Source organism: Passer montanus, unplaced genomic scaffold (genome assembly GCF_014805655.1).
Source record: "Passer montanus isolate IOZ18808 unplaced genomic scaffold, ASM1480565v1 scaffold61, whole genome shotgun sequence".
In the NCBI taxonomy this organism is placed as follows: domain Eukaryota; kingdom Metazoa; phylum Chordata; class Aves; order Passeriformes; family Passeridae; genus Passer; species Passer montanus.
Genome location: NW_024371149.1, coordinates 1782750 through 1796046, shown reverse-complemented (window position 1 = coordinate 1796046; position 13297 = coordinate 1782750). Strand labels below are relative to the sequence as shown.

General features: G+C 36.1%; 1 protein-coding gene across 42 annotated transcripts in view; it reads right to left on the bottom strand.

The window, feature by feature from the left end:
* Positions 1-13297, bottom strand: part of KCNMA1 (potassium calcium-activated channel subfamily M alpha 1) — a 421949-nt gene that overhangs the window by 58035 nt on the left and 350617 nt on the right. For 40 of the 42 annotated variants that reach the window (XM_039727454.1, XM_039727456.1, XM_039727466.1 and 37 more), the window contains one exon: positions 5108-5201. In XM_039727454.1, coding sequence (XP_039583388.1) covers positions 5108-5201 — 94 coding nt within the window. Of the gene's footprint in view, positions 1-5107; positions 5202-9473; positions 9768-13297 lie in introns of all 42 variants that reach the window. The other 2 variants (XM_039727452.1, XM_039727453.1) reach the window with 1 other exon arrangement.

The window sequence follows — 13297 nt, the reverse complement described above, 5'->3', positions numbered from 1 at the left end:
TTATATAATTTAATTTTATAATATTGTTAAAAACTGGTGTAAGACAATATGGTAATCACTGAATTACTCCTGTTTATCCATAGTGAACTTGTGAAACAGAATCAATAAGTGAATTGTGCTATTATATACCTGCTGGGTTGCAGCTTGGTTATTGTTACATATTAGCACTGCATAAAATCTGGATATAAATTTGAGTACAAAATGGAAACTTCCAAGGCTGAGGGACATAAATATATACCATCATTATGGTTCATCAGTGGGCTTTTGCCTTTTCAAACCTTACCTTCATGTCTGGTTTAAGGGTATCATGGAAAATTATCAGATTCGATTCAACTTATTTTACCAGTTTTAGCTTGAGAAATGCTTCCCTAGATGTGCCATCACTTTTTTGTTGTTGTTTCTATGAGAAAGCTCACAGTTTCCTTTCATGGAAGGGCAGCACTACAATGGCAGAGGCAATGCATATTCAGGCTGAGTGGCACTAGCAGAAATGTGTATGTACATTTAAGTGTATGTGGCTTAGTGGGTGGATGAGGAGATAAATGTGCACAGCCATTGTTCATATATTTAAAATATTATATACAACTTCAGGAAAAAAGACAGGAGGTTTTCTCCTCAACATCAGATAAATAATTTCATTAGGCTTCTGGAAACGTATGCCAAAGAGCTCACTTTTTTTCTGTGCCATTTAGCCGGGTCTTGACAGTTTCTGAGCAAGTTTTATTGTTTGGCTGGGAATTATTTTAGATCCTCAATCAAAAAAAATCCTCAGGCTTATGAAATCCTCCTTGGCAAGATACTGAAAACCCGGTGTCCTCTGATGCATCTGATTCTTATGTGATCAGGGACACTAATGATAATGACCCTTTGCTGAGTATGCTACTTGTCTAGAGGCCTATGTCAACTACACCACTACATCCAGAGTGGACAGGGACAAACTATTTGTTTGCTCTTCAGGCCCCTTGGGCCCTGTCATATGCTATTTGTTCTTGCATTAAGAGGTAGTTTGACTCGGCTGGGCTGACATTTCCTTCAAGTCAGTGTATTCCACTCATGCAGTAGCAGCTACCAAAGCAATAAGTATAGACTTGAGGCTCAGCAACAATCATTTAAGTGGCTTTTTTGATTCATATCCAGGGCTTTTCACATTTTCACTGGTCATTCTGAATCCAAATTGACACATTTTTTTTAAAACTAGCTTTGCTATTTGATATTCAGGCAACATAGCCTCCTCATAGTTAATGTGGCTGCTCATCAATAACACACATCAGAACCTGCTACTGAGATGATGAACAAGGACTGATATTGCTACGTGATACCAGAGGCATTGATCAGTTCTACTTTTCTTCTCCACCTCATGAAGGATACCTGATATGTGATTAGTCTCTCAGTCACAGCCTTCTTCCTTTTCCTTCCATTTCCTACTTAAATTTTACTTTTTACTGTAATAGGATGTCCTTGTGTTCACATCTTAACTGGAGAAGGATATGTTTTTTTTCCTGTTGGAGTCATGACAATGCTGAATATTTTTCTGGTTTATTTGCATTTGTAGGTACTGTTGGAATTTGAAAATTTTGTTTCTGATTGATTACACTCTTCTAGTATTGCATCAGTGTGATCTTGCTCATGCCATTTGATGTGATGCAGCATTCAGTTAGAACAGTGACTTCCTAAATGTGAGTCTAGACCATCCGTGATGCACACAAAGAGCATTTGTATGTCAGCTGCCTATTTATATCAGTTAGTAATTTATTGTAATTTAGAGTCATTAAAAAGGTGTCCTTAAAAAGATGTCTCCAATCTACCTATCCGGATCATATTCGGTAATGCAGATTTCTACTTATGTGTTAGTAAATCTCAAAAATTCCCACTCTCTGACCAGGTCAGACCACTTGTCATGAGTCCCAGGGAATCCCTGTGATACCATTTCTGTCCTCTGTTCTAATCCAGCAATACAATAAGTCATAAAGTTTTGTCTCATAGCATAATACCCTCCACCACTCTGGGAATCTAAAACCTTTGCAGCATTTTTAATATTATCTTAACTGTAAGGCTGCTCAGAACAACTCTAAAGTCCCAATTTGTATTTCAATTTATTAATTAATTTTTCACATATTTATTGCTTTCATGCTCCAGACTTCTTGTCTTCCAGGCTCCTTCTAGATCCTCTGGATGTAAAACCACAGCTGAGAAAAATATTGCAAAGTAGCCAGCTATTTCTGGGCAGGTGGGACAGGGGCAAAGCTGACTTGAAAAAGGAGTTTTTAAAGCAAATTTACAAAAAAACTTCTAAAGATAAATATCGGCTACAGACATGACAGTGCTTTAGCTGATTTACCTCTTGGGTACTTCTAGCTGACATGCACTAAAGATTTCTGGGCAGGAAAGCAAGTACCTGTCACTTTCTGTAATTTACAAGGATATGAAACAGCAGATTATACAGTCCACCATTGTTCCAGAGAGGAGAAAAGAGTCTGACCATTACAAACAAATCTTAACAGGGCTCTCCTGATTCAATCCACTTTGTCTTTTCTAGCACCTTGGACCAAAGTTAAGTCAGTGTAGATAAAGAGTAAATGAAGAGACGGCTGGGTCTGGGGAGCAGCTGAGGGTGCGAACACTGGGCTGGAGAATAAATTTAGCAGCAACAGAGAGGAGGAAGAAAACAATGTCTGGATTTGGAAGCCTGGCAAGTTCTCCACTCACTGCTCAACCTGTGTTTAGCAATTCTGATGTGCTACTGAGCAGACAGCTCAGGCTCAGGACGACTACTCTCCCTCAGTCCCTCTTCAGCAGGCAATGAAAGCAGGCTGTACTTTGAAAATCTTCCCCCATCATGCAAACTGACACAGGCATGCTTTTCAAAAACCCACAGCCAATCTGTTGATCATTACTTATTTACAAAGGCCTTCGGGCAGAAAGTCCTGTAAAAACCATACTTGATACGGTATACACTAGCTTTTTCTGCTTGTGGAAAAAAGTACCCCTAAGGCTACCTCAAACCATCACTTTCTATTGCACATAAAATGTACCGTGTAACACTAAAGTATTTAATATATATGGTATAATATATCTACAGGAAAGGCATTTGTGTAGAAGTATGTTACCCTGTATTTGGTAATTTGATGTTTTGCTGAAGGCTATGACTTGAAAAAGCCTGCACCTAGTACAGAGGACCTGTCATCTCAGTACCCAAGAGCCAATAGAATAAAGAAGTACCCTTAAGCAGCAAAACTTTGACACAGCTTTGAAGCATATGAAAACAGTATAACTCCCCAGAATTATTATTACTCAAGATCAAAGAAATGAGGCATACTTTACATAGCAAACAGGGACAGTGTGTTCAGCTCCTTCTTTCTCTCTCTCTTTCTCCCCTTCTCTTTCTTTTTACTTCTACTTCCCCAAAATTAGAATATGGGAGAAGGTGAGGGGGGGAATCTCCACATGTTTACATTTTAAGCAGTTAAAACAATTAGCACCAGATGACTGTCCAAAGGTAAGTAAATTGAAAACTATGCTAGCATGACAACTGGCACTATAAAAATGAGAAGTTTGCCAGTATGCTCATTTTATTCTTCCTCATAAACTGTAAACAAGCATGTAAATCAGTGTCGTTTGGGCAAGGCTGAGCTAACAGGAAGGCAGAGAACTTTTAATGATACATTCTACAGAAATAGATGGTCAATAAGGAAAAAAAAAAGCCACAGCTGGGTGCATTCTCCCTCTGTGAATCAATCTCACTTTTGGTTCTGTAGTCTAAACAGAGATGAAGATGATTTGTGGAAGTTACGTCCTTGAATATGCCCTATATTGCAGAAACAATAAACAAATATGGATGCTTCTGTAACTGCCCAAAGAAAATTCCAGCCTAGCAACTGAAATACAAAGAGAAATATCACCTACCTGTATCCAGAATTGTTACAGGAACAAAATCATCATCAATAATAAATGCATAAGAGATTTTATTTATGGAAAGAACTATATATTTGTATCAATTTTTTTTCACTTAGCATCTGTGAGCAGCCCCAGTTATACACAAACAAATCTCAAATTCCACAAATGTGCCTGTTTATATATGCAAACAAGTTTACATTTTTCTGTGTATGTGTACATACATATACACATAGAGTGGAAAATCTCTGCTATGGTATTTAAGGATACAATAATGGACTGAGGGTCTAGCCTGAGTACAGAGGATATGCAAAAACAGAGCAGGAACAGCCTTGTTGGAAACTCTGTTTCTACTACAGGATCCAATTTTGACTGAGTTGAGCAGGTAAAAGGCAAACCACAGTGAGATAGAATGCAAATCACAGAATACTTTAATAGATTACAATTTCTTGTTGCAGTTCTAGTTTTAACAAATCTCTTAGAGGTAATTTGTCCTGTAAAAGGAAACTACATAGTTATACAAAGGAGTACTATTGTAAAATAATGTACACGTAGCAACAGGGGAAAATATCACTAACAAGATGCTGTTTTCATCACCCACTTTTAGAGTATATACTACCCTCTTAAAAATCCCTTTATTTCATAATTAATGTGCTTTTAGCTTGACTAAAACAGCGTTAGTTTTGAACTTTGCTTTGGCAAGTACATATATTATTAGACTTTTTCATCAGTCTAAATCAATTAACAGAAATTTGATTTCAATCGACAGGATAAAAGGAAGGTAATATTCAGGTTCATTTTTGATTGTGATGATACATCTCACATATGGCCTTAAGTACAGAAAACAGTACTCAGAGGGAATCCAACAAAAAGAGAATTGCCTGAGGCAAACTAACCACATGAGTTCCCCTGATTGGTTAGTGCTATCATTAGTGCCACTGCTGTTTAAGAACTACACATGGACAGGACAGGGTGACAGCTAAGACTTTAAAGCCTATGTATTTTTCAAACAGCTTTTCAAACTGTTTTTCATGACAGAATTTTTTTTCAGCTCTATCATTAACTGCTGACAAGCTGACAGAATAAATACTTCAGCCTTTCAGAAACCATCTAACAATCTTTTTTTTCACCCCCTCCCCTTATTTTTGATGTGGGGGGAGGAGAGGAGGAAGGAAGAAAGAAAGGAGATGAAGATATGAGTTTCTTACAGTCTTACCTCATCAGTTTGGGTGAGGAGTTGGGTGAATTTCGCATGCCTCCATTTCGCTGCTTTTTTTTGGGTGATAGTGTCGACGGCTGCTCATCTTCAACTGGAAATATAAGGAACTCATGAGATTAAGTACTGCTCTGAGTGCAATATGAAATACAATTGAAGTTGCAAAGAACACACACTCTATGTCCATTCACGCACTGATACTTCATTGCTAACATAGGCCAACAGTAATAAAAATCAAATACATGTTAGTCGAAGAGATTGGTTTGAAGGAGAAGCAGAGAAGAATACCAGGGTTTTGAACACAGGTGTTCAAATTGGTTTCATACTTCAAAAACAAAGGCGGGGGGACCACATTCAGGTTATTCTTAGAGTTATTATCAGTTAATCTGCGCTACAGAAAAATAGAATTAGTGCTCTGCTGTATTCCCAGAGAGATAAAGTACTATTTTCAATATCAACATAACAGCTGCCAGCCTGCTTTTGCTAATGAACTAGACACCAGTTGGTTCTCGCTCCTCACATGCCAAACAACAGAGTCTTCACGAAGAGATGTAAAATATTCAATGCCTTGATGTTCAATGATTCAGTTAGTCAGGAATGTGAATGCAGCCTGCCATTGTGCGCAGATCTCCAGCACAAGTCAGACCTCATCGCTCTACTCTCCTCCCAAAACGGAGTTTTAACAGGAGTGAACAGAATGAGGTTGAATGGAAGTGGGGAGACAATACCTGTATAACAGAGAATGCATGTGTTATGCAATCTTTTAATGAGGATGAGGTGCACTTTCAAGGACAGATTGATTTCCAGATAGAAAATCACTTATTGTTTTGTCAGTCATAAGCTACTCTTGGATAACTTATGTCACAATATGTATCGTTTAAACAAGTGCAGCTTCCTAAGAACTCATCTAAAAGAATTATCCACCATCTTTACTGTTTTGAGACTGTAACAGCATTTGATAACCTGTATGTAATTTTCACTTGTACTATCAAAGGGAATAAACTCATGACTTCTTTCTCAGGTTCATACTAATACTAATTTATTCTGATATAAAGAAGAAAAAAATAAACTTTTTCCCATCCTACTGTTAAATGAAAAATAATTAGAAGATAATATAACTGATGCCTAGGAAGCTTTTACTTTAAAGCTAAAAGGAAAGACAGTAGTAGTAGTAGTGGTAGTAGTAGTAGCAGCTGCTATATTTAAACAGCTTAGCATATATTAGCAGTGCACAAGCAGAAGTTGAGAAAAAATACTACTTGCAATAAGATACATAAGAAAACCAACAAAAGTGGGATATACGTCACCTGCCCCAGACTTATCTGTGAATAAATGAAGCAACAGCCTTTTGCTATAACCCTCTTCTGACACTATTTTATTACAGACTGCATCCCAGCCTGCCACCTCTATGTCTTTGCCCAAGCCTGCTATGGAATATTTTGCCTTGGTCAAGACCAAAGGGCTGGGCCCTGAAAAGACAGATTTTGCTCTCTTTTTAGATGACCTGGCATCACCTAGCACAAGGGAGCCACAACTAAAAGAAAGCACTGCAAAGAGAAAAAAACAAACCATAGCAACCAAACAAAGGTAATACTAAAATAAATGTGCCAAAAGAGTGGTGTAAAAGATAATACTTAGATCAGAACCATGAGTGTCTAATAATGATTTATTCACTAAGTTTCTTCTCTTCTTGGGCAGCATCCCTAAAGACAAAGGAATTTTCTTCTCATTTGACTTTTCTTTCTTTTTCCAAATCAAAGTCCTATAGTGTAAATGTTTATTGATGGTCAGTCCAATTTGGCTGAGAAATAAATAAGCCTACAGAAATTCTCAAAAAATACACAAATTGATTTTTTTTTTCTGTGACAGTTTGCACACATTAAACAAGATCACTTCAGTATTTAGCTATGTGTACCATGAAGTGAACATGCACAGAATTGTTTTTTGGTAATATCTTTGCAGTTCTAATTGCAAAAAAGCACGTCTTTGCATTTTTCAGAACACCTTCTTCAAATTATTCTCTTGAAAATGGCCTAGTCTTGTTTTAAACTTCTCTACCAGAAAGTTATTTGCATGCTATTCCACACAGACAATAGCTTTCAAGATATCCACTGTGCTCTCTTGTTCTTTATTGGATAAAAATATTCAGTTCCACCACTTAAAAGATCAAATGAACAAGAATCATGCAAAATGTTCCTTCCAGAAAATAACAAATGTTCTATTTTGCTCTCTTGGGAGTAAAAATTCTAAATTTCACTCAAAATAATCTGTTACCATAGGGTTACAGAATGTTTGTCCAGAGATGCAATATGGCACCACAAGTGTGTTGTTCTACAGTTTTAGCAGTTCAAGGAAGATACACATCCATCAGAACCACAGGCAAAAATCCTACAGTAACACAAGTCAACTGTAGATAATATTATAACCAGAAATATTTCTCTGCACAAGTGAAAATAATATTCAAAAATAAAATTTTCCAAGTTTTGAGCTAGCTAATAAGACTCCTGTCTGATCCTTTCAAATTCTGAAAGTTAATACTTTTATAGTACAAAAGGATGTTTTTGTACTATATGGTCCAACATTTGTGTCCTGCAGTGCTGCCAGGTGATGCTAACCTGCTGCCCAATGAAAATCAAAGTCTTACTTTGTAATCATCCAAAATAACAAGTACTAGAAGTACATTTCTAGCAGTCTGCACAGGTACTGCATCTGCAATAAATAAGCTTCCTTTTTGGATATGTGCTTGTCATATTCAAATTATGTTACTGTCACCAGTTGCCTGCAAAGCCCAAGGTTGGCATGGCTCACTAGTTAATACCTGTTAGCAAAGCCTTCTGAGGGATCTCAGTTTGTTGCTTAACCAAGAAAGCCATTTATTCTCATTGTAGCAATGGAAGTAGCTCTATATTAATCATGTGACAGAAAATCAAGTTTTATTTTTCATTGAAATCTCTGCACAGAGTTTACAGGGCATCTGCAATTTAGCAACACAGCTCCATAGGAATGGGGGAAGGGAACTCATGAAGATGAAATATGTGAACAGCATCTACTGGACACTATTACCTATGGTTTGGTTCCCAAAAATGTTGCAGTGACAACTCACAAGTGGTTTCTTAGTAGTAAGTAGGATATAAAACATATCTAATTATTACCCTTCTTTCCTATTACTCCTATCAATTTCCTGCCTATTTAAATAAGTGGATCTAGCAAAATTTTTAGTAAGGTTATTAAATATTTTAGTTTCATGGTTTCTGTGTCTGCATTAATTTAAAAGGGAGTCTTAAATTCACTTGTTCTTATGAAAGACAAACATATTCGCATAATGGGGCTATGATATATGACAAATAAATTCTGATATTGTATGTTTACTTTTGTTAATGAGTCTCCATTTTTTATGTCTTTATACTACAGGATTTGTATTAACTACAGCCATATTATGTTATGCAGACTTTTTTTTACCGCTTTCATAAAAATTGGAAGTACAAGAATTGGACACAGAGTTTTATAGATTTGGAACTGAATTCAGCCTCTGAGTTCTAATAACATTCAAGAGCTTGTTTGCACATCCCTAAGTATAACACTTATTGTACTGCTGTAACAACCCAGAGCTCACTTGTCTAATAACAGTTTTGCAGTTCAGGAAGACTCAATGCTAAAAAAATGTCAGGCGAGTCTAATGAGGCTTCAGACACTCAGTTTTATGCTGGAGTTTAATTTAAAGTTACACTGATGTTTTAACATGTTTGCTTATTCTTGAGTAAAGAGTGTTCATTATTTCAATGACACAACCTCCAGACAATGTTCCATGAATTGGTTTAAGATGTGCTGGTAATTTTAACAGCCTTAATGTGGAGTTGAACATCTGTAACAACATATTACTTGACTTTTATCGTCATTTCATTTTTAAAGCAAAACAAAGATAAATTCTTCCAAAACAGTCGACAAGTCCATAACTTTTTTTGTTATTTTCTAACCATCTTTAAAACAACACTGTCTCTTTGACTGCCTCTCCCAGGTCACTAGCTGAACTAGTTTACAAATGCTTTTTTAGACACCAAAAAGGGCTGAAATTTGAAATAATGTCAATGTTACTGAACATCACATGTACTGGGATACCTGGTAAGTTCATTCTGCCTAGCATGTAAATGCTTCAAAGCAATTAAATCCTTTGAAAGGTAAAGCACAAACCACCCAGAAACATTAGTTGACTAGCTATCTCAATTAACTTATTAATCACCACATCTGGAGAAACCCACATCTGTAAGCACTTAACAGAGCATTAGTAATGTCACATTGAAAACAGACTGCAAAACCATGCACAAACCATTCTGTATTGCCTTATGCATCCAGCTACTGGGCTACCTACGGAGATCTTGGTTCAACCCAGGCTTTTGGGAATGGTAGCGGTATTTTACAGGCAAGCTGAGTGCCCTTTGCAATCTACAGTAGGTAGATTTTCCTTGTTCCACAGAACTCAGTAAGTTAAGGTGCAGCAGCGAGGGGTTGTTGGGTAGGAAGAGGCTCCCTTTACGGTTATTAACAAGTGGAACAGGTTCCGGGATTCCTTCAGTGGACTTGGCATCAATCAATGCACTAGTAGTTGCATTCTTGAACTGATATGAACATTTTGGGTAACTTGATCTAGCTGCATTCTTTACTTCTAAATAATAAGAAAAAATTTAAATTAATTTCTTTATATTAAAAGTTATTTCAAACCACAGGCATGAATAAATTTTGATATTATGTGGAAATACAGTCTTAATGTATCAGTATAAAGCTTAATGTACCAGTTCCAACAGAAGAAATAAAGGTTTATACCTGCAGCTTTCTTATGTTGTTTTTTTTTTCCCCTCTAAAAATGACTCTTTATAAAAGAATACTTACAGAAGGATTATTCAACAATATTATCACCTTTAAACAATAATCTCATCCTAGGGTAAGTATGTCTGAGGTAATACTTATTTCCCCATGTTGATAAGGGCTTTGAGATTTACTATGTGTGGAAGATGTTTATTTCTTTAAAACTACTGAAAATGACAGGGGAGGTAAAGCACACTGCTGCTATTAAAATAAATAAGGAATCACAGAAAACATAAGGTCACCACTTCAAAATTGTGCAAGCCTACTTATGGAATTAAACTGATTTTAAGGAACTCACACAAAAATTGTTGAGCATTCAACAGTGCTGCATACTGCAAATTTCAGGAGGTCATACATAGTACCTCTGAAAAGAAAGTTAAGAAATTCAATTTCCTAAATATGGATTTAGCTTAAAACTGTGATTCTTTGTTTTCCCCTGATAATATATCAAGGCTATTTAAACACAACCTCGTCTACTAATGCCTCTGACAATGGCAACCTCAGTAAAAACCAACAACAAAACATTTTTCTGGTAAATACACACAATAAAGATCTTCTCCTAATGCTTGTTTCATTCTGAATGAGTATAGTATAGAGAAAAATGTATATAACTGAGCTGCTAAGACCTTATATTTGGTTACATATAATGAAGTAAGAAGTTTAGGTAGGGAGTACCTGGTGGACTGATAAACTTGCAGCATTATTTCCATGTTTCAACTGCCTTTAAGATTCTATGGAGAAAATTGAGCAGAGAGTAAAGGCAAAGTATTTAAGGAGGTCAGCATGTTTTTTGGGATCTTAGTTTAGTTTACCACCAGCTAGAAACACCATCTGGTAACAGGAAAGATAAGAAAATAGCATTCCCATGCTTGCCATTTTTCTTCAAGCACAAAATCTGTCTCTCTCACAGAAAAGGTGAGTGTATAGGAATTGTAAGTCATTTGAAGGTACCTTTTAACAAGGTTGAACTGGTTGGTGGCAAAGCACCCATTCCAAATCAATGACTTTTTGATGGTTTGCTACTATTCTGAGGTAGATTGAAAAATTAGTGAGAAAAGAACTAAAGTCTACTTTATGATACTATTCTGATTTTTACTAATAAAGTAACATTTGAAGTATAATAATAATAATAATAATGCATACTCACCAGAGTTCACATGTATTTTAAATCATCAGAAGAGAGCATATATCTTTGATTAGCAATAATGCCACAAAAATAAAATATACTGTATAAAATATTGAATACACTACCTGAAAATGATCAATTTTACCTCAGTTACTGGGTTTTTTTATCAGGTTTTGTACTTCTACTTTTGATATTCCTCCAAGTGAAATAATTTTCAGCTGATAAAATATATCTGCAGAGAACTATCTCCCTACAGATGTCACTGGTCAAGCATGTATTTGAAGGCCTTGATATGCATCAACTCAGTTCTATTTTTAAAGTGCAGATAATAATACTGGAAATAATCTTTAAAAATCCACATCCTATATCAAAGTATCTTCACATGAAATGGAAGAATACCAGAATCTATTAAGCTTATCAACCCTTTAATCAAGTTGTAAGAAACACCATAATCTTTTTACAGTCTCTTCTGGAGTTCAGTAAGTGATGGTTTCAGATACCAGACCTGACTATTAAGCAATAACCTTCCACAGCAGTGCATGTCTTATGGCATATTCCATGCAGACAAATTCAAGCTTTCCCAAGATTTTGTGCTTGCGGTGGCACAGCATGTGTCAGAACAAAAATACTTTTGGTATGGCTTCATATCTGGAGCTTGGCATCATATATAATAGCACCGCATGATCTTTTTCAGCAGGAAGGCAGACTGAGCTGCTTAAAACCTGTTACTTCCCCTTACTTCCAACAGTGTGGACAGGTACTATCACTACCATGGCCATAACAAGTTGCCCATTTTTTTGGGTCAAATTATTGCAGATTTAAAAAATCTAAATACTGGTTTAATCCCATGACTTCTAACTTCCTGCCTTATGAGCTAAGATCAAAGTGGAAGAAGCCCCACAGTGGACAAATCATTAAATTCTTTGTACATAGGACAATTTTCTGTCTTACTCCAACAATTTATGGCCCAAGTCTTTTTACTCAATCCTCAAAAGCAAGTATTACAGAATAATATATCTGAATTATCTATTTTTGGGAGAGATAATGTTCTCTTTCTCCATCCTCCTAGAATTACATATATTATTTTACTGAAGAAGAGTGAAACTGGTTACTATTACTAGTGTAAATAGCCCGTCAAGCTATAGGTGCACGTTGTACCACACACACAGGGCTGTCAGGATACACCCTGAACTACATGAGTAAGCACAGAGCTTTGGGATGAAGCAGTTCTGTACAACCGGGTGAGAAACACAGGTCAACTTCAGCAGATAAGAGATTACAGTGTGCAGAACCTAAACTACTTATGGAGCATTCCCCTTGCCAGCAAAGACAGTTGATTTTTATTAATAATTTCTTTAAAATCCAATTGCGTTCTTACACTATTATGTGGGCTGATTTCCATAGAAAACATATTTGGAAAACAAAGATTGCTGTTAATTCTATGGAACTAAATACATCCTTACATATTGTCACTGCCTCACTAGGTTTGGCAATCAAACTGTCTGGATTGGGGTAATTTGTCGTACCACTATGCAACATCAAATCACAACCTCCAAATCCGCCAGGGTTCTTTTCCAAGTACAGGATGAGTTTAGCACCACCAGGACTATTTTTCTAGTCATAGTAAGATTAATTTATTTTTATGTGTCATGACATATGACTTTATTTCCAATGCAAACAGTCACAGGCCTGAATTGTTTATGCTGCCTAATTTCCTTAGAACCATTCAGTACATTGTCATGTATCCATAAGGCATTATTTTTACCTAAGACTATTTTGAGAGCCATTTTGACAGCAAATTTTAAACTACTTTTTGAGAATAGCAAACAGTAAGGAACAGGATAAAAGTAGAGTGAGGATAAGAAATTCCATTTTCTGTAGTATTTTCTAATTGAACCCTGGTTAAACATTATCTACTTTTAATAAAGGCTGTACAGAATTTGCCCAAGAAGCCTGTCACCATTAGAGAGATAAAAAATGATATGTATAAAATGTGATATATTAATGCAATCGTAAAGGTATTTTGAAGTTGCATATATTCCTATTCCTTACCCCCACCCTCAGGAGCTCCCTTTCAAGCTCAATGAATATACACTTGCCTACAGACTGCGTTAGGGAATCATGCCTGTTTCTATTTCTATACATTTTATTTATTATAATGAAGATAATTTGAATTGCAATCTGCAACTCCCTGAACATTTTTA